Source organism: Macadamia integrifolia, unplaced genomic scaffold, assembly GCF_013358625.1.
Source record: "Macadamia integrifolia cultivar HAES 741 unplaced genomic scaffold, SCU_Mint_v3 scaffold2067, whole genome shotgun sequence".
NCBI classification, from domain to species: domain Eukaryota; kingdom Viridiplantae; phylum Streptophyta; class Magnoliopsida; order Proteales; family Proteaceae; genus Macadamia; species Macadamia integrifolia.
The window spans coordinates 65,262-92,330 of record NW_024868491.1 but is presented as its reverse complement, the minus strand read 5'-3'; the positions used below and the strand labels follow the sequence as shown (position 1 = coordinate 92,330).

General features: G+C 42.7%; 1 protein-coding gene across 3 annotated transcripts in view; it reads left to right on the top strand.

Annotated features, from left to right (window-relative positions):
* Positions 1–26,738, top strand: part of LOC122065612 (methionine aminopeptidase 1D, chloroplastic/mitochondrial-like) — a 31,944-nt gene extending 5,206 nt beyond the window's left edge. Inside the window, exons 2-4 of one of the 3 annotated variants that reach the window (XM_042629432.1) lie at positions 2,300–2,397; positions 7,701–7,764; positions 26,257–26,738. In XM_042629432.1, the coding sequence (XP_042485366.1) occupies positions 2,300–2,397; positions 7,701–7,764; positions 26,257–26,402 (308 nt within the window). In that variant the 3' untranslated portion in view covers positions 26,403–26,738. Of the gene's footprint in view, positions 1–2,299; positions 2,398–7,700; positions 7,765–9,816; positions 9,921–26,256 lie in introns of those variants that run through there. The other 2 variants (XM_042629431.1, XM_042629433.1) reach the window with 2 other exon arrangements.
* Positions 26,739–27,069: the final 331 nt, after the last annotated feature.

Below are 27,069 nucleotides of genomic sequence, written 5' to 3'. Positions count from 1 at the left end.
TCTATCTCTTTGCCCTCCGGAGTTTCCAAATGATATGTCACTGGTCCGATTATCTTGTAACTTTGTATGGGCCTTCCTGGTTTGGCGCTAACTTTCCCACGTTCATTGGATCTAAAACTTCTGCTCTTTAGAGAACCAGGTTGCCAAGTTGGAACAATCATTATTTCACCCTTGAGTTGTAAAATTGGGCAGCCTGGTAAGTAGTAATTTTCATTTGAGCTACATCCCTTGCTTTATCCGAGAGACGAAGTTTCCCCCTAGCCTTGGTTGTTTATATGTTCATTGGGCCTTTTTTTTATCAAGTCTTTAATTGTAGTCTGAAGTTCTCAGCATTGGTTGGTGGTGTGCCCATAATTGCTTTGGTAGTCATAAACAGAGGAAGGAATAGGAATCGGAAAAAATGATGGGAAAAAAAAAAGAGTAGAATCGGGGAAAAAAAAAGAGGAGAAGAAGAATCGAAAAAAACAGAGGAAGAGGAAGAAGAAGATTAGAAGAAGAGCACTGAATACATACCTTTCTTTGCCGGAGCAGCAACCGCCGGAGGCTGAGGTTGTCGCCTTGTCGGAGCCTTGTTGTCGGAGACCTCCTCACCTCTTGCAACTGAAAGTATTAGGGTTGAACTGTTGAAGAAGTCACGATTTGTGACTTGTGAGGGATCGAATTGAGGGTTTCAGCTATTAGGGATTTAGGATGTTAATTTATTCCCATGTAGCAATACAATATAGATTTGGATTACACTTGCCAATAAGAATGTTAAAAAGAGAATCAATATTAATAATTTACAAATGTAACTTAAAAAAAAAGAGAGCTAATGGCGACCGATCTACATTAAAATCGTACTAAATCGTCCTAGGTGACGATTTGGCGACGCCATAAGACCATTGGTGGTCGATTAATAAGACTACACCAAATCGCACAACCGATTTTCCCTTTGAAAAACGTTAGGACGCCAAATCGCCGCCTAGGGACGCCATGACAACCATGCTCGCCTGGGTGACCAAGGCAGACATGTGCTACCTTTTAGTTTATCCTCTTTTCTAACACTATTTAGTATGCTACATATACCCTATACCATAAAAAATCAACATTAGTCACCTCAAGTCATCAAAAATCAACATCAAGCCACCTCAAGTCATCAAAAATCAACATTAAGCCACACAAAGCCATAAAAAATCAACAGTAAGCCACATAAAGTCATCAAAAATAACATTTAGAGAAATGTTCTTGTTCTATAATAAGTTTGACTAGTCAAATGATTTTGTTTTTACATTAGACATTTTGTATTAGGTAGAGCACAAAGCCAGCTTTCCAACAAATACCTGACTGCTTAAATCCGAGTTGTATTGATAAAATTATGCTCCGGTCAAACTTATTTTAAAGTGCACGAATGCTGTTAAAAATCGCTTAAGTGTAGATAAATTTGTGGACATCAAAACAAAAGATTATTTAAGAGTTATGGAATTTTCAGATTTAGGGAAAAACCCTGGCATTTGAAAGTTGAAAATCTCTCCCACAACCAAAAATCCAGTTCTTGTTCTCAAATTGGGGGGTTGACTTTTTATCTTTTTGGAACTTATTTTTTAAACTAATATTATGGAATTCAAATAAGAGGTGCCTTATTTATGAATAATATCTTAAGTAAATGAAATGACAAATATAAAATCATTAACTTAATGATAGTTGGGATAAGGCTTTGTTGTTGTTGTTGTTGTTGTTGTATATTTGGCATAAATAAGTGTCAAACCAAGTGCCAGACTAGCCAGGCCAGGGCCTTACAGTGAGGCAACATTTGCCTTGACCACTACAAAACTACTTGAATGTCATGGCGTCGCCGCAACGCCTTCACAACTATGGCAACTGTTGGAATTATCCAGTTAGCAGGGAATGGATATTTTGTAAGTATTCTTTTGCAGCACATTGGTGCCTTAGGTAGGAATGGATAATGGAGTTTTAGGATCTTTGAAGACCAAGATCAAATTGGTGAGTTTATAATCCTACATGGTTTTCAGTTTTTTTCTTTCTGGAGTTTTATCCTGAAGGAGTTCAAGGTCATTTGTTTCTAGTCATTTTGAATTGAGTGGCTTGAGAATATCTTCATTTATCCTTTGATATATAGCTTGGCATATTTTCTTATGTACAGCATATTTCCTTTTGTACAAATTCTAATCCCACCAAAGTAACACCTCTTTTGCATAATTGTCACATCTGCCAAACCATAATTATGACTTATGAGAGAATCACAAAATGGGCCAAAAAAAAAAATTCCAATCAGCATCCTCACAATTGGTGTTTCTTGAAGTGATCATGCAGACAAATATCGTTATGGTGTTGTCCGACAATTTGTTGGCCATGGGGTGGGACGAGTTTTTCATGCCGATCCAGTTATTCTCCACTTTAGTAAGTATTGTACTCCCAAATGGTAGCACATTTTACATCTTGTTCTTAATTTCTGATTGATATGATATTATTAGATATTATAATAGTTATCTTCTTTATATATGTTATTTTTTAACTGAAGGCATTTTTAGCTATTGCTTTTAGGGAAGAAGATTCAGAAATGTTAGAAACATGTGAATTTAATGTAACACCAAATGTTACAGATAATATGGACCTTGGAAAGATGCATTAACATTTCGTGAATGGAATCAAAGAGAAGAGCACACTTAAAATCTTGTAAATTGTAATCATATTAGAAATAATCATCTGAGTGTAGTAAACCAAATAAACGTCCTACCTGCCAGTGCACATAATTGAGTTTGATGGGATTACATTTTGTGTTGTAAAAAGATTATTATTCTCTGCAGTCCAGGTAACTAGAATATCAAAGCATGTGTATAACAATCAAGGTTGAGTGTTGGATAAATCTATGTTTAGTAATAAGAACCCTTGTATGTACTATATATAATTTTTTTTTTTAATTAATTCTTTTATCTTAATGATTTATTTATTTCTTGTTAAATTAAATTGTATAATAATGTTGTAAAATGTCTGAGAAGCCTATTCCTTGAGTCTCACTTTAGGGAGAGATCTCTAGGCTTAACCTTGAAATGTCACACTTAAAAAGTGGAGGCACACAAAGCACATGCCTCTTGTCACAACCTTAGACATTTCTAAGCAACCACTCCAGCACTTAGCTCTCCTACTAACGCTAAGTCAGCCTTTTACTCCTTAAAGGACTTGGGAAGAGAACTTGAGAACACTTACAGAGAGAACGGAAGTTGTATTGCACTAGAGCCTTGAGTACAAGGCTTGAGGGCTCACTTGCTTGGTGCCTTGGCTAAATGAGGCCACTCCTATTTATAGGCAACCAAGATCTCAAAGAATGCATAGGATGCTTACACTTGTCCTCCATCCAATGGTTAGGAATGTTCTAGCCAAGGAGATTAGAAACTTCCCACCTCAATGGAGATCTCTACAATTCTTATATTCTCTTAGCTATGTACAAGCAACCTCTAGATCCTTCCTTGCTTCAAGGTGTTTCTCTAAAAATCTCTTAGACTCCCCCCACACAATGGTAAAAGGGTCTAGACAAAGGACTTTTCTTTAACTATCTAGACTTCCTACAATTCGGTAGAAAGTTCTAGAAACAAATTTTTACTTAGTCCAATGAACTAAGTCCATGGGATTTCATCATTAAGACCCTCATTGAGTTGGGCTTCCCCCTCTGTCTTTGTTAACTGGATCCATTCTTTTTCTCCTTCCCTCACTTCTATGTCCTTGTTAATGGTGGTCTGGCTGGCTTCATCCCCTTCTCCCTCTCCCCCGTCACTCTTGAAGTCCTTTCCAGATCTATTCAATCATCCACTGATCATCGTCTCATCTCTCCCATTCCTAAGTGTAAAGCTCTCTATTTGACCTATCTTGCTTTTGTAGATGATCTAATGATTTTCTCTAAGGTTGATTGCACCTCTGTCTGCTCTATTATGCCCTCCCTTCACCTTTTTGAATCCCTTTATGGTCTTAGAGTCAACCTCCTCAAATCTCGCCTCTTCTTGGCTGGTGTCTTTAATTCTACCAAAGCCTCTCTCTTCTGTTTAATGGGCTTCTCCCTTGGCTCCTTCCTATCAAATATCTCGGCCTCCCTCTTATCACTACTAGATTATCTGTCCATCGCTGCACGCCCATGCTTGACCTCAGCAAGAAGCACCTGCTCTGGAAAGGCAAGCTACTATCCTTTGCAGGTCGTCTCACGGTCTTCAAGTCTGTTCTTCAATCTTGCGACATATCCTGGATTGGTGCCTTCCAGCTTCCTAAGTCTATCTTCTAGATGATTAAATCCTTTCCTTCCTTTGGAAAGGAATTGACGCTCCCCGCTTCCTCCACCCCATTCAATGGGCCTCCATCTTCTTGTCTCTCTGTGAAGGTAGCTTAGGGATTCGCAAAATCAAAGGTACCAATACTTTTAGTCTCCTCAAGCTTATCTGGAAGCTTGTTTCTAAGCATGACAGCATCTAGGTCTCTTGGGTTTACTACTCACTCAAAAGATATTCCTTTTGGACTTTCTCCCCTAACCCCTAATTCCTCTTGGGTTTGGCTCCAACTCCTCAATTGTAGGACCACCGCCTTGCATGCCATTTCCTCCTCCATTGGTGAAGGCTCCTCCACCCTCCTCTGGTTGGACAATTGGCACCCTGTGGGGCTCCTCATTGAGGTAATTGGTTTTAGATCTATTTATTCCACCACGTCGGTCAGAGATGCCCTAGTTGCCTCCATCATCCATAATGGTGCTTAGTCCTCCTCCTCTCTTTCCTCTGGCCCTCCCTTCCGCCTCTCCCTTCTGTTGCTTCCCCTGGTCGAGTCTCTGGCCTCACCCCCTTGGCTTGGGATATAATCCACTCTAGAGGCCCTTCTGTTAGCTTGTCTGGTTTCCTAGCCACATCCCTCGCCATGCTTTTACTTCCTAGAGAGCCATCTCCAACTGTCTCCACACCCAAGCCTTCTTCATTCAATGCCATATCTAGGTCTCCCCCGCCTACTATCTATGTTGGAATGATATTAAAGACTGCAATCATCTCTTCTTTGATTGTCCTTTCTCCTCCACTATTTGGAAACGTGTTCTCTCCTTTTGGTAGCCTGATAGAAGACGTCCTCTCCTGCTCTCCAGGGAATGAATCTGGATGGATATGACTTCTGCCGATAGATCTGTCTATGACTTATCTGGGAAATTATCGTTTGTTGCTACCATTAGTCATATTTGGATGCAGCAAAATCTTCGTAGATGGACATCCAACTCCAGATCTTTTGGTTCGATTTGGAAGGCCATCTATTTTAATGTTTCCTCCAAACTTCTTGTTTCTCCCGCTCAGGTCTAGTCTGTGTGTGATTCCCCAAGGAATAGGCTCATTGTTGTGTCCAAGGGTAATGCAAGAGTAGATTACAAGAAACTACCCCAGCAGTTTATAACCCCAAACAATACAAATAGGAGCAGGAAACAAAGAAATAAGACCACCCCCAATGATAAAATACCCATACAAGAGCAAAATCAACCAAAAACCCAACCCGATAGGAGAGAGAAAGACTTACTATAGAGCTGGAGAGAGCGAGGTGTGGCCAGGTCTGTAAGAGTCCGATTGAGTTGCACTCTTGGGCGTAGATGGTCCCTAGGGAGGGTACAAAAACCCCCAAAGTTGACAGGATTCTGACAGCTGGTTGTGAAGTTACAAGCTTTCTTGATTTTCTGACCTAGGAGAGAGAAAACTTTAAGATTCTTCAGAACAGCAGCTGATCGACTTCAGATGGTCTTCAAGAGAAGATCGATTGATCTTCTAAAAGTGTAGAACCAGTCCCCAAAAGGATCTGCATACTAGATCTCAGACTTGGGCAACAATGAGGGTCGATTGGCTTTAAGAACAAGAACTCTTTGGCTGATCGATTCTGGTTTTTAATGCTTGGACAGATCTGAACTTCCTTAATACTCACAGCAACAGTAAACATAACTTCCTTAATACTCACAGCAACAGTAAACATAAACAGCAGCAATTAAGAATGAAAATAGAAAGATTAAACAAAGAAAAAACAAGGGAAATTGGGGGAGGAGTGGCTGTATCGGCCAGGGCTTCTCACCCACAACTATCTCAGTTGTTTTAACATAGTAACTGCAATTTTCTTTATTCAAATCTGCCATTATGAGTACATAGGCTCCTTTATTTATAGAGGGCAGAATAGCAATCAAACTACTACTAGGAGCTAGTTTCCCAATAGGACTAGACACTCCTACTACAACTAGGAGCTAGTTTTCTAATAGGACTAGACACTCCTATTACAACTAGGAATTCAAATTAGGACTAGGGCTTGACTTTATGACTCCAACATGGAGCAGTACTAACTAACTAATAGTCCATATAGGACTTTACAACCAACCAATAGCCTAATGGGCCTTTATTGAATTAAATAATGACTAATGGCCCTATTGAATTAAATAATGACTAATTAAACTAATGAATTAAATCCCGTTTTTCTACCTTCTACCCATATTTTAGGCCCATTAAAGTTGGTCCATTTCAAATAAAACTCATGGGATTAAAGGCCCAACACATATATAACACAACCCAAGGCTTATTTGCAATAAAATAAGCCCAAGTGACTTATCTACATCAAGGGGTCTCCCCTCTACTTTTCTCCCGCCTCCCCTATTTAGGGGCTTCTCCTCCTCCCTCCCCCCCCCCTTTTTTTTTCCTTTTCGTCATACATTTATTATTCATCCAAAAAAAGAAAAAAAAAAAGAAGTCTATATAGGCTGTAAGCTTAGCCCCATGGGCCTTTGTTCGGCAGGTTGTGACACTCCGCTCATTAAATGCCCGGAGGGGGGAAGTCTATGTGCCTTATATAGTAAATCAAAATATTTTTATAATCGCAATAGTTGATACCTTAAGATGTATATCCTCTGTTTTGAATTTTATCTGTTCTAATTATGACGTATTTCCTTTAAATATTGTCCCTAATTTCAATTTCAATTTTGTTTTAAATTTCATTAGTTAGCATGTTTTCGTAACTTTTGAAATCTGTGTATTCCTTTTACTCTCTTTTTTCCCCTTATTTGTATTAATACTACTTTTGTCCCTCTTTGATCTTTTACAGCAAAAGTGACATTATACAATGAACCCTCATTCCTTAATTTCTCATATGCACGTCAAACTACGGAACATAAAAGAGACATGTCTTTTGTGTTTCAATCGTGAGAGATTTATTTGTCTTCCAACTGACACTATAGGGTTCCCTAGAAATTCCAATGTTAATGTTAGTTTTTAGAACCTAATTTGACTGCTGTAGAACAAGACATAATCCCAAGAGACACTAATCTGATGCTCAAGTCTAGTGCTCAATATCATGAAAATGCAGTTGTGCATCTTTACGTATATTAGCGAACTTGGTAATTTCATTGAGAATCTCATTGCCTACCATCAGATGACTGGAAACTTACCCCATAGCAAACTTTGAAAGGAAAGTCATTTCAACCCAGGATTCTAATGCGAAGACAGAACAACCAAGGGACATAACAGAACAAGCGATTCAACTCTTCTCGAGGTTGGTGGAAACACCTTAGCGTATACCATTGGCAGAGTACACCATCCCTTGGTCTTGTGTTTTCTGTATAGTTTGCATCACAAAAATGTTCATAGGTGCTAGACTATAATAAGTTCCTTTCTTTTTAACGATTTATTTTATTTTATTTTGTTAATTTTTAGTTCAACTTTATCTAGCATTTATTCCTTGTAGGAAACAATGAAGGAGGGCGCATGGTATTGGGGCAAACATTTACGATTGGTATTATCCTATGTTTTAGTTTCATGTGTGTCATAATTTTATTCTGTTGCATATATATGTCACCAAATTTCATCCTCAATGTTATTAGTTTATATAGAATTTGCATATGATATTCTGATCCTTCATGAGAAAATTTTCTGCATTTAGGTTTATACGAAGGCGTCTTGGTTGCTCTTGTGCATTTGTAAACTGATTGCAGTAATTATTAGTACATAAACTTGAATGAATTATGGGAAGTTTTGGTAAACATTGAATATGATGTACTATAAAATGCATCATAGATTGACAGTAGAACATACATGTTGAAAATTGAAGTTGACCTTGGGACAGATTATGATCTTGCTCTTGCCCCCCATGTCACTATCCCAAAAAAGCAAGATCTGGGACAAGATCTCACTGAGATTATATATTTTTTCCCCGGTCGACTCGGTGGTTGGTCTCGGTGGCCATATGGCCTCTGTAGCCCCTGAAATTTGGCATTTACCCTATTTTAGGCCTTCTAAACACAATGAAAACATCATTTTTTTTTTTTTTAAATCAAACCTAAAATGGTACTTTGACATTGTATCCTATGTAAGTAGTCTCTGACTCTTTGGACCGTAGGCTGGTATGATATAACCTAGAGGGGGGTTGAATAGGTTATACTAGTAGATTCAAAAAATTCTTTGATTAAGTTCCCTAGGTAGTTGATTGCAAAAGGTAATGCGGAATGCAAAACTACTCACAATCACACGATACAAGGATTTTATAGTGGTTCAACTCAACCTGAGTTTAGTCCATTCCCTTCAAAGTTTCACTTATAAGGTATTCCACTAGTTCTTCCCTTTCAGTACAATAGGTAGGGAGTTAAAAAACCTTTACAAATCTCTTTCATGGTAGTGAGCGACCTTTACAATCTCGTTTACAGGTAGAGAGAGACATTTACAGTCTTTTCCGGATAAGAGAATCCCACACTAGCCTAAGTACAGTCTAGACAAGTGTAAATGCAAAGATAAAGTGGAATAAAAGATTCGAGTTACCTCGTGCAGTGCGTGATATGAATATGCAATAATGATATGAGCATGCACCTTAGTTGTCTTCCCAATTGATGTAGAAAGTAATGGAAGACTTGTAAGCTGACTTGAGTTCTTCAGTTGGGAATGATCACAATGGTAGAACTCAATGGCTTAATCCTTTCGCCTCTTTTTAGCTTTTGATAATGATATTCAATGCTTGATTAATTGTTAATTTGATAAGCTATAAGTGGGATATTTATATGAGTAATTATTAATCCTAAACTAGGTAGGACGATAATTAGATTTGGGAAAGAAATATGGCATAACGGATATATTTTTCCTCTTCCGGTAAGTTACCGGATCATGTGGCCGTTGGGTGAAATAGATATGTTGGAATTAAAAAATCATAGCCGTTGGACAGCCTCAGACCATCTGGTAGGCATTTGGCTAGTCGAGGACCTTACCAGAAGGCATCCAGTAGTTACTGGTAGGGTCTGATTGTTACCGGTTCATCTCTATTAGTCTAGGTCTGATGAATTCTCTGATCACAGATCTCTACCGGGAAAATCGGTTCCTACCGGTAGTTACCGGTAGGGTTCTGTCTTCTAGCCTAACAGACTGTTTATTCAAGCAATCATAGCTTTCTCATATGAAGTCCAATTGACTTGATTCAAGTTGTGTCGGTTCCATAATTGAATGGCCTACATTTTTTCGGTTGAGCTTGACTATAAAATCAGTCATTTAGTATGACTAAAATACCCTTAAGTAGGAGCCTTGCTGTTATCTCAGCAAAAGGTTTTATTTTGGCATTGCCAACACACTCAGGGTCTTAGGGCATTATGAATGAGCACCACCTAGAGTCAAAATTATATCATACATGTGTCTTATGCAGTGTAGTGCGTGCAGTGTGTGTTATTACAACTTATTCTACACAAGATTCTACACACGGGTCTTCAATCTTTACTTCTTTTGTACATACCTTCCCGTATCTTCTCTTTGTCTTGCTCTCTTGACATCTTTCAATTCTTGACGCTTTAAGCTTTTTCATGATTCTCAGGAGATCTTCATGACTCCAAATCAGATATCTTGAGGTCCAGCACCTTACTTTGTGGTCCATGTCATGTTGAGGTTCTTTCTTTCACATAGTACTTGGTAAATACTCATTAGAGATTACATTTGTTTGTTATCATCAAAACCAATAAGGAGTTAGAACTCCGGAGGTTAGTGACTATCCCTAATATGGTATGCTCTATTCCACATTCCACATCAACACATGACACAACATAATCATAAGAATATAAAAGACATCATTTCTAATTACTATTGATGACTGATGAGTCACATTCACATACATTGAAAATTTGAAATGAGATAAGCCACATAACAACATAAGGTCGTATAGTACATATTAGTGATATTACATAACACATTTAAATATATTAGACTCCATCCTAGAGACCTAGACTCTTAGTACTGAAATTAGTGTCGGGCCATATCATCATAATCACTATACTGTTGATGCTGATGTCGAAGCATGCTTTGCTCTTATTGAATCACAGAGGCTAGCAATGTTATAGTATGCTGGAAGTAATACTCAAAGTCTGCCACAACAGCCCTATAAAAATCATCAACAACATACTAGAGATAGCCTATCATTAGGTAGATATATCTGAAACTAAATGAACTGGATTGAGATCCACCACTACTGGATCGTGCCTAATGCACTGAAAGCTACATCGGTATGTATAGCTGGGGGATGGAATCCCAAAGATGCTATCCACAAAACTTGACCCAATTTTGGAGCGTGACTGATCCTCATACTCAGAGGCAGATGGGAAGAGTTGGCCTGTGGGTGTCCAAACTGATTATAATGACTATAATTTGAAGTTGTGGTCCCCGTGCTATAGCGGACGGTGCATGCAACTGATGCCCATTAATACCACCCTCCATACTAAAGCCTCCTAGGGTGTCAGTCAAGCTCATAATAGAGATGTCCATGTAGTCCATGCTATCGTGCTTCTCTCCACCAGGTATGAATCGGCGATGTGAGCCTCTCTTATAGGGTGTGGGGGCACGTGCGCCATGGTACATGTCATGTGTGGCATGAGAGTGTACTCAGCCTCTCCTATTAATCACACTGACTTTGGCTCCAGTTCAGTGTAATGGTACCTCTCGCGCATTCACTACCATCACCACCATCATTTCCACCATCCATCCCCATCCCCATTCACTACCATCATCATCATCATCATCACCATTGCCATCACCATCACCATCATTATCACTATCACCATGGGGTCCACTACTAGCACCACCAGCAGGTCCTTCACCACCATCATCATCATCACTAGAACATGACCAAACATTTATAGGCTACACATCAACCTGATAGCTTAAGACTCGAAAGGCTTAGGTATGTGTGAAAGTGCACGGCCCTCTTGAGGCATGTAACCATCCAATCAGTACCCATCTGACTAGCTACCACAGGGTCAGGCTTACCCCCAGCTTGATCCATAAGTGGCTCACCTCGATCCCTCACCCATTGGTATAGGCAATCCTCCTCATTTGAGTCTTTTTGGAAGGCATGAGCAATTTTAATTGGTTCAGTTAGGGGTGTCAATTCCTAAACCAAACCGGTAAAACCGGCCGGACCGAACCGATAACAACACGGATCGAACCGAACCGAAGCCTTATTGGTTCGGTTCGGTTTCGAGTATTGCAACCCCAAAACCAAACCGAACCACACCGAAAACCGGATGAACCCGAAACCAAACCGAAACCGTCTCAAAACCCGGACCGAAACCGAAACCGAAACCAAACCGGTAAGAAACCGAAACACTCCAAAATTCATTAAAAAAATCAAAATTTGCATAGTTTTGTATACATTTGTATGGAAAGTCAAATCCAAACTAGACCAAAAACCAAAACCAACCCGGTTACAAATCGATTTAAGAAACCGAAGTTCAGCAGTTCAGCATTTGGTTGTTTCCCAATGGCTCCATACCGGTTTTAAAAATCGATCCAAACCGAAATGAACCTGATAAATCCAAACCGGTACCAACCCGAACCCAAACCGCACCGAAGCCGACACCAGACCGAAACCGATAAATCCTTAATGGGTCAGTTTCGGTCAGTTCCAAAGTCACACCGAAACCGGTGGAACCGGACCGAAACCGCACCAACCCGGACCGTTGACACCCCTAGGTTCAGTGTTACCCTCCATATCTTGACGTATATGCTGCATCTTCAATCTCATATTGTAATACTCAAACACCAATTGCTGCAGATTTTTGTGACCTAATCGGTTCTGGCCTCTTGGTGTGGATTAGTGAGAATGTACTCCAATTACACTCACATCCTGATGCAGAACAAGTTTGGGAGAGCATATTTCCCATAGGGGACCCAGCATTCACCAAGGTCAGTACGCTGTCTTCCAACCACTGCCGTTATATAGCCAAAACTCCCAGCAGCATCTCTGAATTCCTTTATTTATACATATTTCAAACATGAATACAAGTTAGTACACAAAAGAGCAATTCTTAAGACTTAGGAGACTACATATTTCAAACATTAACCCACCTCAATGTTGCATAATGTCTGTAGATCATGGTTAGGGATCAACTTTGCCACCACAAGCTCCACTGCTTCTAACAATATATCATCCATTCCTAGATTGCACTTGTAGTGAAACTTCGGATTGAGATAATATGCAACAAATTCCATAAACAACTTGTCATTTTTTTTTTAGATGAATAAATAATTCATTACCAAGAGAGAATGTACAAGGGAAAAAAGGAAAACAAAAGGGAAAACGGGGGGTGGCAATACCAAAGTGGGAACAACAAAATACATCAAGGGCCTGAAAACCCAACTACTGGGAGACAATCAATGGGGGAGGGGAATAGATGGAATATAGTGGAGGGTGGAAGATTCCAGGAGACAACAACATGCCTATTCCTTAGGGTGTCTCTGACAGGTCTGTGCCTAAGAATGCCAAGTTTGGAACTTACCTCAAAGTAGATGGCTTTCCAAATCCTTTCAAAGGAACAACAGTTGGAACTCCATCTTCTAAAGTTTCGCTTCATCCAAATGTGGTTGATAGTTGTTGCAAATGTGAGCTTCCTTATAGTGTCACACAAGGTAGTGTCGCCAAAAATCATATCAATCCATATCCATTCCCTGGTGAAGGGCAAAGTGGGTCTCAGGTTGGGCCAAATAGATTTGAGGGCCTTCTTCCAGATTGAGGCGGAGAAGGGGCAAGAAAAGAAGAGGTGGTTAACATCTTCTGGATTGTTCCAACAAAGGTAGCAGGAAGGAGAGACCTGAATGTGTCTGTGGATAAGAAAAGATTGGGTGGGGAGGCAGTCGGTGAGGGCACGCCAGGTGGTGAAGCTGTGGCGAGGGATGTGGCCTTTGAACCATACTACATTGTGCCAAGGGACGGTAGGAGATTTGGTGCGAATAAATTCCCAGGCAAAGGCCAAAGTGAAGGAGCCCGTTGGAGAGGGCTTCCAGATGACTTTATCATCTCTTCGTCGATACCCAAGGGGGATGGGAGGAAGGGCCGACCACAGATCATCCATAGGAGGGGGGAACAGGGAGGGGACCAGCCAGTGGAGGAGAGAATGGATGAGACTAGGGCAATTCTGCGGAGGCCAGAAGACTAAATGAGTCTTGGGGAGATGAGATTGGTGAAAATGCCAGCGGGGTGCCAGGGGTCTAGCCAAAGGGAGGTGGAGGAATAAACAACTTGTCATTCAATGTAAGTAACTTTAGCTTGGACTATAGTTAAGTTAAAAAACTCACCAGCTTTATGCAGTGGATACATCAAATGTTTCTCCCATCTCTCCTCAATAATTTTTATATACTACTTTGCAGCCCTAGGAATGGATGCTCTCACCTTCTCCTTCATTTTTTGCATTGCAGCACATACATAAGGCAAGGTAGGCTTTCTCTCCGAGTCTACCAACCTCAAGTCAGTTACCATTGGCCCAAATATAAGAAGGACCTTCTTCCCAACCTGCTAGAATTGTTCACTAGAGATGGTGGCTTGTGTTGCCTTACCACCTGGCATCATATAAATCCAAGTAGTCCGAGAATGACAATCAATAAAAGAGACAAACCACCGATAACCATTGACAGACACATAGCGGGATGGTCCCCAAATATCAAAATGTATCAATGAAAAAGGAGTGGCACTTTTATTTCTAGAAACAGAATAAGTGATTCGAGTTTGTTTGGCCAAAACACATGCCTCACAAAAAAACTGACTCAAATTATAATTTTTAAAGGAAGGAAAAACTCTAGCCAAAGTTCCCAAAGGTGGATATCCCAACTGACGATGCCACTACAGTAACTCAGAGATGGGAGGTGACGTAGAAGATGTCTGAAGAGCCTGACCAGAGACCAACGCCGAGTCATCATCAAGCAGATACAGACCACTACCTACCCTATCAGAGCCAATCGTTGCCTCTATCACCAGATCCTGAAAAACACAATGAGATGGGAAAAATGTGACTTTGCAATTAAGACTGGAAGTAAGGCTACTAATGGACAAAAGGTTAGTGGGAAAAGAAGGAACATGCAATACAGTAGAAAGAGATAAAGAGGGGGTACAGCCAACAAAGCCCTTCCCCAAAATAGTGAAATAAGTCCCATTAGCCCATTTGACCTTACCGTTACCAGAACAAGTAGTGTACTGTGAAAAAAGAGACAAGCAGCCTGTTATATGATTAGAATCCCCAGAATCTATAATCCAAGGGGTAGAAGGGACAAACATAGTATGGCCACAAAAGGAGATACCTGACTCAGAAGGGGTGGAATGAGCAGAGCTCCAGTGGCAGGTGCCTAACTCAAAAGGGGTGGAATGAGCAGAGCTCGCAGTGGCAGGTGCAGGAAAGTCTGGACGTGTCAAGAGGCGTCGGAGCGCAGTAAGCTCGTCAAATGATAGCGAGGCTGCTAAGGAGCTAAAAGTAAAGTTAGAGTCAGGGCTCTCAGTATGGTTGGCCTACCCAGAAGTACCAGCATGACCCTTCCCTCACCCTTTTCCAGATGTATCAGCAAGACGACCATGAAGCTTCTAGCAATGCTCCTTGGTGTGACACTCCTTCCCATAGTAATCGCACTTCACTAGAGTTTTAGTAGAGGAACCACCAGACTGTGGGGCTGCACTAAGGGACTGAGTGCCAGAAACAAGTGCAGATCTCTCAGTAGGAGTGGCAGCTTGCTGTGGAAGCATAGTGGTACGTTGACTGCCCTCAAGTTGGATCATAGCATAGGCTTGATCCAAGGTAGGAAAGGGGTCACGACAAAACCTGGGACCGCAACTGATCGACCTCCACATTTAAACTTGCCAGAAAGTCATAGACCCTGATTTTGTCCTCTCGCTTTTGAAACTTGGTGTCATCTTCAGTGGTGGAAGGAGTATACTCATAAAAATCCAACTCAGTCCATAGTGACCGCAACTCATAGTAGTACTGTGACAGAGTGAGCCCTCTCTGCCTCAGACATGAACCTTAGGGCAAAGCTCAAAGACCTGAGCATCATTCCTTGCCTAAGAATAGATATCTTGGACAGACTTCCAGATCTTCGCAGCGGAGTCAAGGAGGAGATAGCGACGCGAAATTTATGGCAATATGGAGTTGACAAGGAAGGCCATAACCAGAGAGTTGGCACACTCCCACTTGTCAATCTCAATACCGGTGGTTGGAAGCTTCATGGTTCCAGTGAGGTACCTGTAATAGCCACGGGACTTGATGGAGATGCAGACCGAGCGTAACCACATAAGGTAGTTTGTGCCATCAAGCTTGATAGCACAAGGAGGAAAGGTAGGAAGAGCCGCGGTGTCTCCGCCAGTAGAAGAAGATGTGGTGAGTAGACATGGTTACTACTCAATGGGGCTGTGCAAATAGAAGAGATACTAGCCGGAGATAGAGAAAGCATCAAAATAACCAGAAAAAGCTACAAAACCCAAAAATCGACAAAGGGTAAAACCCTGAGAAAACAATTTTGGGGATAGCTCTAGAACAGTCCTCAAATGAAAAAGTGGCTGGTACCTACCACCACAAGGCTAAAAGGCACCAATCGCAACAAACATTAAGACGATTGGAGCATCGAGCAGGGAAAATGCATCCCAGCAATTAAAAAACGTTCTCAGGGAGAGCCCTGAAAAAGTGATAAAAAAAAGGTTTTGGGCCTCTCAAATCATTGTAGAAGAGAGTTTGAGAGTCCAGGGGAAGGATGGGTGGAGGCTAGAAACCCTCTTGGTGGTTTAAGAAGCTCCCACCACAAGAGAGAAGCAGATGAAGAGAGATGGAGGGAGGCGCAGATGAAGGAGGCACTGGGAGAGAGAGAGAGAGAGAGAGAGAGAGAGAAATGAGAAAGAGGCAAAGAGATGGAGAAGAGGGAGAGCCCTTAGGGTTTCAGATGCTAAGGCTCTGATACCATGTTGAATGAGGTAATGACTTGTGTCTAATATGACACCAGCCCTCTTTATTTATAACAATGGAGAGAAGGTTCTAGAGAATTACAAAGACCATTAAACCCCTTAGGGTCCGTTTGATAACTGACACTTTTCCTAAAACCCATAAAACCCACTATTACAACAATAATATACATACACAAAGATGCCAGCTTTTTGTTAAGGTCTATGTGGATTCATAATGCATATATAGGTCCAAAACGAGCTTTGCCTCATATCAACTACTGCCTGCTCTAGTATTTTATTGTCTTGGCTTCTCCTTAACCACTACTTTTGGTTCCTTATGCACATTCCCTAGCTTTCTAATGTAATTAGGAAGAGGAAGAAAGTACAGCCAGCCCCATTGAGCTCAACTCAGTCAACCAGTTAACTAGCCCATCGAGCCCAGGTTTTGGTCCACTATCATGAGCCAGATTAGGCCCATTACTGTGTTTTTGGGGTGAATGGAAAATATATTAAAGACAGGAAAAGGAAAAGGGACTATAAATACAACTGACAAAGCCCGATTTGCTAAATAAGGGAAAGCACCCTAACCAAAGGAAGCAATCCCACTAGGAGAGGGACAGGACCAAGCCCTAAGAGCAGACTAGACAAACCCAAGACCCAGGGGGAAGAAATAAAAACAACGAAGTAAGGGAAACAAGAAAGGGGGGTGGAAGAAACAAAAGGAAGGAAGCTGGGGATACAAGAAAAAGAGGGGGGAGAAGAAACAAACGAAAGGACAAACAGAGGATACAATAAAAGAGGGGGGAGGGGGACAAAATCAAAGAGACAGAAATGAGGAAAAAACTAGAGAGGGTGAGAGAAAAGTGTGGGAGCTTATGTTTGGATAAGCAACACAGTTGTGAAGGACTTTGTTCCTCAATCAAAAGTGATAGCCTCTCGCATTTGCTTCAAAGTATAAGATGTAGAGATCCATCTTCTATTGTTCCTTTCCTAAAGCAAATGGGCTCTATTCAAACCATCATTTCCTCATTCAATATTTTTGAATCCCTTTCTCGTCTCCGCATCAATCTCCTTAGATCTCAACTCTTTCTATTTGGGATCCCTAAGGAATCCAAAGCCTCTTCTGTGGAATTAAGTGAAATAGAAGAGATAATGGGAATACTACCTTTACCAGAAACAGAGGATAGGGTACCATCAACCATTAGAACCTTATCCTTACCAGAACAAATGGAGTAAAAATCATAATAATGGGACGTACCAGTCATGTGGTCAATGGCACTAGAGTTAATAGCTCACGATGGAGTTGTGGAAGGAGCGAATGTGGAGACACGCATAGCGGAAGCTGCGGCATCATGTAAGGTAGATGGGCTATCAAGTTGAGACATGAGCCGACGAAGCACTGTAATATCATCCCTAGAGAAGCAGTTGATATCTTCTAGTGAGTGTCCTCTAGGATCTATCTATGTAATCTCCATGGGATGACCTTTGGCCTCTGCCGCCTCCACGCCATTCTTTATAGTTAGTGGAAGAAAGGGTCGATAATTGCCTTGTTTCCACTGCACCTCAAAGATAATGGGGCTTTACTCCCCTGCCTCCAATGAGCATCAACAAGCTCAAGATTGATACGTGTCCATGGGAAACTTGGGCTTCTTTGGGTTTTTTTTTTTTTTTTTCCAGGTCAAGTTTCTTAATTAGCTTCTCTATAATATTAAATTGTTGGGAAGGACATTCTACCACTGTCATTGGCCGATGCACATCTGGTAGAGTTGGGAGGTGCACCTAATGGTTCGTACACTTGATCAAAATTGCCTGTCTTAGAAGAATTAAAGAAAATTTATTCTCATAAATGCATGGAGAACATTTTAACTGAAATGATACCGAAGTGGTGAGAGAGAGGTTCGGGATATTACATGTATTTGGCATTTCTACTTTTTTTTTTTGGATGAATAAATAAATTCATTACCAAGAGGGAGAGAATATAAAAGGGGGGAGCTAGATCAGGCTAGCAAACAAGGAAAAACAAAGAACAAAATACAACCAACAGATCTAAAACTGGATCAGCCAAAAGCAAACCAACAACCCAAAAGGGAGGAAGCAATAAGAAAGGAGGATACAAGGGGGGGCTAGGCATGGGAAATGGTGTCAACTTGGAGGTTCCAAGAGGCAATGATATGTCTGTTCTTGGGGGAACTGGGAACAGGCTTGAGGGGAAGGGATTGGATTTTGGAGGTTACATCAAAGGAGATGGCTTTCCAAATCTTATCAAGAGAGCGGGATTTGGACGCATCTACGGATGTTTCTCTCCATTCAGAAATCGTTGGTACCAGCAGAGAAGGCTAATTTTCCAATAATGTCACAGATATAGGATCCAGAGAAGGTCATGTCAATCTAAATCCATTCTTTATCAAAAGGAAGAATAGTTCTCAAGGAAGGCCAGCATTTAGAGAACCAGATTCCAGATGGAGCTGGAGAGGGGCAAGAGAAGAAGAGGTGGGGGATGTCTTCAGAGTCATGGGGACAAAGGCAGTAGGAAGGGGAGACAGGGATTTGGCGGTGGATGAGAAAGGCTTGGGTAGGAAGGCAATTGGAGAAGCATCTCCAAAGAGTAAGGGAGTGGCGGGGAATGTGGCCTTTTAACCAAACAAGGTTACGCCAAGGAACCAAAGGACCAGAGGATCGAATGAAGGACCAAGCCGAGGTAGATGAGAAAATCCCATTGGATGAGTGAATCTAGGTGCATTTATCATCTCTACCTCGGTGGCCAGGAGGGAGAGGAGGAAGGGAGGACCAGAGGTCTCAGGGGAGGAGCTGAGTGAGGGGGGGGGACCAGCCAAGGGGGGACATAATATAAGAGATAGTAGCGGATTTGGAGATGCCAGAGGAGTAGATGGTCCGAGGGGACACCAAGGAGGCAAGGATACCAGCCGGGTGCCAAGGATCCATCCATAAGGAGGTGGTTTGACCATTACCTATGGAGAAGGAGATGGCATTAAGGGCTAAGGGACTGAGAGAGGATTTTCCTCCATGTCCAATAGCAGTCCTGAGGAATAGGAGAAGTCCAGATGGAATGGTGCTTGAGGAGGTAGGAGTGGATCCAGTCAACCCAGATGCTCTTCTGCTTGGAAGCTATTCTCCAAATGAGCTTGAGGATCCCAACAGAATTGACATCTTTTATCCCCCTAATACCAAGGCCTCCTTCAGCTTTGGGGAGACAGACCTTGCTCCAGTTGATAGGATGAAGAAATATGGAGGATTCTGTTCCTTTCCAGAGGAAGGAGCAGAAGATGCTTTCAATGGTCTTGATTGTGACAGAAGGAAGAGAATACACCCCGGACAAGTAGATGTACAGGGATTGAAGCACAAAACAGATGAGGGTTAGACAGCCTGCATAAGAGAGTAGTTTGCCTTTCCACAGCTAAAGCTTCTTGCGCAAGTTGTCAACCAAGGGGGAGTAGTGATGAGAGGAGAACCTGGAGGAGATGAGGGGAAGACCAAGGTACTTAACTGGAATGGAGCCCAGGGAGAAACCTGTCGAGCCAAGGAGAATATTCTGGGAGTTAGAGGAGACTCCAGAAAGGAAGAGGTTAGACTTGAGCAGATTAATACGGAGACCAGAGAGAGACTCTAAAGGATTTGAGAGAGTCCATAATGGTGGAAATGGAGAGAGTATCAGCTTTGGAGAAGATCATGATGTCATTAGCAAATGCAAGGTGTGTGAAATGATGGGATTTGCACTTGGGAATAGGAGAGATTAAATGGAGGTCCGTGGTAGTTTGGATGGATCTAGATAAGACCTCCAAGGTGAGAGGGGACATCCCTGTCTAATTCCCCTTCTAGGAGGGAAATAGCTAGCCGGGGAACCATTAACAAGGACAGAGAACATGGGAAAGGAAATGCAACAGTGAATCCAATGAACAAAGGAATGGGAAAAAGACATAGTGAAGAGAACTTTGGAGATGAAATCCCAGCTCAGAGTGTCAAAAGCCTTGTGAATGTCAATCTTGAGAAGGGCAGCAGAGGGTGAGATTTACGGTCAATTCCACGAACAATCTCATGATAAAGTATGATGTTGTTAGCAATATTCCTACACGTAATGAAAGCGGATTGGTTAGGGCTGACAAGGATGTTTATGATTTTTCTTTTGATCTGTTGGAGAGAATTTTGGCCACAAATTTGTGAATCAAATTACAAAGAGAGATTGGATGCTGCCCCTTCCTTTTTAGGAATGAGACAAAGGAAGGTGTGATTGACCCCATGAATCTGGTTAGGATTGAGAAAGAAGCTGCGGACAGCATGGATGAGATCCAAACGGATAATGTTCTAGCAAGAGGGGAAGAATCCCATGCTGAAGCCATCAGGGCCAAGGGCTTTGTTCGCCTTATGGGAGAGAATGGCCGATAGAATTTCCTCTTCAGAAGGAATGGATTGGAGATAGGGAAGTTGATCCTCAGGGACAAATTGGTTGAGGAGAAGATGGGGATAGGGGGCAGGAACCGATTGAGGGTGAAGGATACCCTGAAAGTGGTTAACAGCCTCGGCTTTAATGTCCTCAAGATTAAGGATCTCATTGCCAAAGGAGGAGATGAGCTTAGGGATGGAGTTGGCATTGTTGCGGGCTTTGAGGGATCTGTGGAAATAGGCAATATTAGAGTCTCCAAGCTCAAGCCACTTGATTCTAGCTTCTGGTGAAGGAAACTTTCCCCTTGGCTCAGAAGCAGAGAAAGCTTCGAGGCCATTGATTTTTCCTTAGCAGTAAGGGAGGAATTAAGAAGATTGGATTGAATCCTGGATTAGATAGAAGTGAGTCTATCCCAACTGGAGGAGACACGGGAAGAGATTTTGCCAAAGGTGGAAGAATTCCAAAGCTTAAGGGAGGCTTTAACATTCTTTAGCTTTTTGGCAAGGGCAAGGAGGGGGGAAAGGGAGGGATTGATCGGAATGTTCCAGGCATCCGTTACTAAAGGGAGGAAATCAGTGTGAGAGACCTACATGTCAAAGAACTTGAAGGGTTTAGGGCCAAAGGAGCGGAGGGGGAGGACATGGATGGAGATAGGGCTGTGATCCGAGATTCTTGGAACCTCAAAACAGGCATGAGAGGAGGGAAAGGACTCAAGCCAAGCTTCATTGACTAGAGCTCTGTCCAACTTGCGAGCCACACGGGAGCTACTAGATCTCTTGTTATGCCAGGAGAGTTTGACTCTAGACCATCTAAGATTATTGAGGTTGAGATCATCGATACAATCATTAAAGGAGTCAACTGCATGATGGTCAATGGGATTAACCCATGCAGGAGAGTTTGCCTTTGTGCTTCTCATAACTGAAACGAATGACATTGAAGTCCCCCACAATACCCCAAGGCCTGGAATCCGTGAGAGGACTAAATAAGCAAAGATCGGTCCAAAGGGAAGATCTACGGGAGCAAGATTATGGTCGTAGATGATTGAGAGTTAGCAAATGTGAGCCCCAAGGGGTGGGAGATGGATAGGTCGATGGCTTTAGTGAAGGAGGAAATGGCATTGATAAGAAGGGAATTGGGGTCCCAGAGAACCCAAATTCAGCCATTAGGGCTATGAAGATAATTAGTGATATGAGATGATACGCTGGGCATTCTCTTCAAGAACTCTGGTTTCAAGGTGGCAGCAAAGATTAGAAAGGAAGGAACGGATGTGGGCTCTAATGTCAGCTTGCTTGGGCGAGGAGTTTAGTCCTCGAACATTCCAAATGGTCCAGGGGATCATTGGGAACAAAGAGAAGAGGGCAACAATTGCTCCGAAGAGTGGGGGGAATAGGGGCCGAAGAGGAGTTTCAGAGGGAGGACCTATAGGTGTATCCAATAACAGGAGAGGTAATAGGGATAGGGTTGACTTTGGGACTGGTGTGGATTTGGAAGAGGAGGGGATGGTTTTCCTACTTCTTCATTGATGGTTTTAGCAAGGGAGGGTGGTCAGGGGAAATTAGTTTCAGTTGAAACAGGGGTAGGGGTAAGGAAGGGCAAGGGTGGGTAGTTTAGTTATGGTCAACAGTAATACAGGCATTGGCCGAGACCAAAACAGTGCCAAATGAAACCTCCGGGATAGCATCTGAAGTAGCCAAGACAACTAGAGGAGCTGGGGCCATTGAGGTAGCCAAAATCTGATGGAAACGCAAGTCGAGAGCAGTGCCCAGTGTTCAGCTTGTCGAAAGTTCAGAGCCTGGGACAGGAGGTCCACGGCCTTCCATAGTGCAAGTGGAATTGCTGACAGGAGGACCACGGCCTTCCAAGATGGGGGGAGTGATGTTCGAATTGCTGGCGGAGCTTATTCGGTTGGGGCATTCCAAGGCCAGAGAACTACAAGGAATGCCTTCCAAGGCGAGTGCGGCAGCAGGGGCAGTGGGCTCCAGTTAGACCAAGGTTCCAGAGGAGTGAGGTTCCAAAGGGGCATGATCAAAGAGGGGTGGAGCCCAACAGCCTACGGCAAGGAAGGAGCAGTTGCAAGAGGACCGACGACAATGCAGAGACCTTCCAAGGTCGGGAGGCGAGATATTAGAGGGGGTAGGGGCCCAGGAGAGCAGCATGAAGTTGCCGATGAAGAGGTTGCAGACAATCGGCCTTCCAAGGAAGCAGAACCAGAGTTACAGATAGGAGAGGCGTGCGCCATGGATCAGAGAGCAAGATGCGGGTGTGGGAGGAGACGAGTTAGGGTTCAAGGGTGGAGCAGCAGATGGAGGTTGAGAGTTGGTGGGTGCGGTAAGCGGATCGGGTAAGGTGGAGCAATGGTGGGTCAGGTGGTCGACTGGTTGAGTTGGGCCAAAGAGATGGCCGGGTTGGTTGTACAGATTCCCAGGGTAAAGGGGATGGTCTTTGGGGAATTTAGAGAACGTGTTAAACAGTTTGATCGGGAGAAACGGTTTAAGATGGTAAAAGGATGAATCCGGTTCAAAGAGTTCCACATAATTAAAAGGCGATTCAGCAGGGGGATTTGAGGTAGCAGGGACAGAGGAAGAGGACGGCTATGAAGCATGAATAGGGAAACTATTGGGGAGAGGAAGAAGTTGTGGCAGGGGAGAGGCGGTGGCTACAGATTCGTAAGGAATAGCAGAGGAGGAAATTGGTAGCCCAGGAGAAGGCAGAAAGGAGAGATCAGACCCATCACCATCAAGCTTCTCGAGATCCGAGAATCGGTTCTTTCCAGCATTCGCAAGCAAGTCTAAGGAACCAGTAGTCTGAGCAAGATTTTTCTCGGAGCAATTACAGCGGTTACGATTTTCGACGAGGGCCGATTGAGCTCAGGGATTCTTGGATTTTCAGAGCCGATGGCAGAGAAGCTCTTGTAATTATTATTATTTTTTTTTCTTTGAACCAAGAACTCAGAGTCATTTGAATCCATCAGAACAGAAGAGTACCCTTTGGGGGCATCGGTACCCTTTGGGGAAGTATTTTTTTTTTCCACAGGAAGCTGTTGTTTGACCAAAGCAATTGCATGTAGAACACGAAGGAGGCTTCCAGTCATATCGCACTTCTTGGATGGAGTGACCTTCACCGCTGATCACAATGACAGAGGAGGGGAGCATCTGGTTTGCTTGGACCTCGATGCAAATTCTGACATAGGACAATCTGTCCATTATCTTAGTCCTTTTGTCGGAGTAGAGAGGCTTTCCAATGATGGACCCAATCAGACTCAAACCAATGGGGACACCAAAAGTGAAGAGGGAAGTTGGGAAGAGAAATCCACAGGGGGATGGAGGATAGGGCAGAACAATTGAAGGAGGTATGTTGGTCCCATTGTCGTAGGAAGATTGACTTCTTCCCAACGAACCAGGGCCACTGTCCAAGGCAAAGGATTTGTCCAAATGGGAGGAGAAATCAAAGATGAAGGTACCATTCTAAAGAACAAAGGCAGAGAATACCCGAAGGCTTCATTGCTTAGAGAGGTTTTAACTAAGGGGAAGGGGGGGGACTGCCAATGAAGGAACCAATGATACAGTTGCTCCAACGAAGGATTACAGAGTCAAGAAGCCCCAGAGGACAGAGTCCGACAGGGGTGGAGTTGAGGGAAGAAGGTGGGTAGAAGGCTAGGGAGTGTCCGGCGGAGGGAGGAAAAGGGGAGGAGATGGGATCTATAGGTTCAGGGTCAGAGTTGGTAGTTTCAGGATCAGAGCAGTTGAGGGGGCCGATGGCAGGGGCCGTCTGAGGGGAAGAGGGCATGGTTCAGGTGGACATCAATTCACACCACAAGCTCACATGTTGTGCGTTTTTCATATATATATATATATATATTTTTATGAATAAATAATTCATTACCAGAAAGAGAAGACTATACAAGGGGGGAAAAAAGGGGGGGGGAGGCTGAGGCCATCAAAAGGCCAAGCACAAGGCTAAACGAACAAAAAGAAAATACACAACAAACTAAAGAACTCCGAGAACCAAAACCCCACTAGGCCAACAACCAAGGGGGTAGAGCTAGCAACCAGAAAGACCTCAAGGGGGTTGGATATTTGACATAACAAACTACAGAACTCCAAGAACCATCACAGACCAAAAGAGGGGGGAGGGGGGAGGGGGGAGGGGAGAGCTACAAAGTAGTTAAGGGGATTGGGAGAGGATAACCTGAAGGTTCCAAGAAGAAATGATATGGGAGTTTCTGGGGGAGTTAGGAATGGGACGGTTATGCCGAGGAAGGAGGGCCAGACCTCAAGGGGGTGGGTAACTTGAAGGTTCCAAGCATCAATAATGTGGGAGTTTCTGGGGGCATATTTGACAGGGCGAGACAGGAGGGAGGATGTTTTGGAACTAACATCAAAGTAGATTGCATTCCAAATCCACTTCGGGGAACGGGAATTGGGAGACCATCGACGGATGTTACGCTCCATCCAGAGATGATTGATGGTGGCACAAAAAGCGGGCTTGCCAATGGTGTCGGAAATGGAGGAGCCAGAGAAGCTCATATCTATCCAGTTCCACTCCCTGTCAAAAGGGAGGATAGGTCTTCTGGTCCGCCAGCATTTGGATAGGACAACTTTCCAGATGCGGGAGGAAAAGGGGCAAGAGGAGAAAAGGTGGGGGATATCTTCAATGCCATTCGGACAGAGACAGCAGGCAGGGTTGACAGGAATGTGACGGTGAAGGAGAAAAGATTGGGTGGGAAGGCAATTTGTTAGGCATTGCCATAGGGTGAAGCCATAGCGAGGAACGTGGCTTTTGAACCAGACAACCTTGTGCCAGGGAACGGACTGGGAAGGGGAATGGATGAAGGACCAAGCGGAGGCAGAAGAAAAAGATTCGGTAGGAGAGGGGAGCCAGATGCATTTGTCCTTCCTACCTCTGTGACCCGGGGGGAGGGGGGGAGGAGAGTCCAGAGGTCAAGGAGGGGAGGAGGAGAGGAGGGGGGAACCAGCCGGATGGGGAGAGGATGGAAGAGACTATGGCATTGGAAGGAAGGCTCGAAGAATGGATGATTCTAGGGGAGAGAAGGTGGGAGAGGATGCCTGAAGGGTGCCTCAATAATTGTACATGTGTGGTTGGTCAATGTTCAGAGGTCAAGGAGGGGAGAAAAAGATCCGGTAGGATGCGTTTTGCACATATTAATTGTTCAGAATTGGCATTTCTACTTTGGTTCCTCAATAATTGTACATGTGGTCACCAGTTATTCTTTTACAGGTACCTTTGTGGAACAAATCTGTATATTTAAAGAAAGAGAGAGACATGAGAGTCAAACAGGATATATAACTCAACTATGCCTTTACCCATCTAAATGGGGTTGGCTGGCTAAATGAATCCTGTTTCACCAGTCTATTTGTAGGAGTGAATCAGAATATGTAAAATCTTTGTTGAACTTATTTGCTAGGTGCCTCAATGAATCAGCCTGTGTACCATGCTGTGGTTGCAAAACATATTTGCATGCATATTACACTAAAATTAAATTCTGTATAACAAAGTAATTCAGTGGTAGAAGTTTCCAGCCTGTACATTTCCGGACTAGATCATATTCAGAAATGCTGGTTTAGTGATTTTTCTCTGTGCTTCTGTTGCGAATCCTTGTCCAGTAAAGTGAACAAGGTCAGTTTTGCTCAAGTCATGCAAACTTTGTGCAGAGCCAATGCTGACAGTCGGTAGCATTAACCCAGTTATGTGGGATGATGACTGGACAGTCGTTACAGAAGATGGGAGTCTATCTGCGCAATTTGAGCACACCATACTAGTTACGAAGGATGGAGCTGAGATACTGACACAATGTTAAAATTGGTGTATGGTCACGTAAGAGTGATATAACCTGCAATTGTTCTCATACAGTAAGGAGCACCGGATCAACAATATGAAAATCTGGCACACTTGCCTGATATTTATTTATAAAAGTTAAAAATTATATTGGTCATAAGACATTGTAAATTTTATTCTTTGTTTTTAATTATTCATTCCTGTAATTCATCTTTCGGCACACAATAGAATTTTTTTTTGGGGGGGGGGGTGAATTTTTCTTTGGCATGGTTACTGTTGAATGTCACTGTTATACAAAACAAATTGCTAACTGATTTTATGGGCAATCTGTGTGGGACAATTTTTCCCTTGAGTGGAACTTTTTGGATGGAAAAAATCCAAACGCAAATATATTCACTTCTAAGTAGGCAAACAAACCCTTTGCGCTTCTTCTTTGGAAAAAAAAAAATGTAAAAAGGAAAGAGGAATTGAAAGTAACTTCAGTATTTGCCAATTCTATGTTAAAATGGATGAAGAATCATTTCATCGGTTAGTTTTGCAAATGGACAGACATTGACATGGTATCCATCAATTCCTGCATGAAAAAGCAAAGCACAATTTTTTTTTTTTAATGAAAAGAAAAATATCATTTGAAAACAGAAAAGAGAATATACATCATTATAAGAAATTGGGTGGGGAATAGAGGTTCT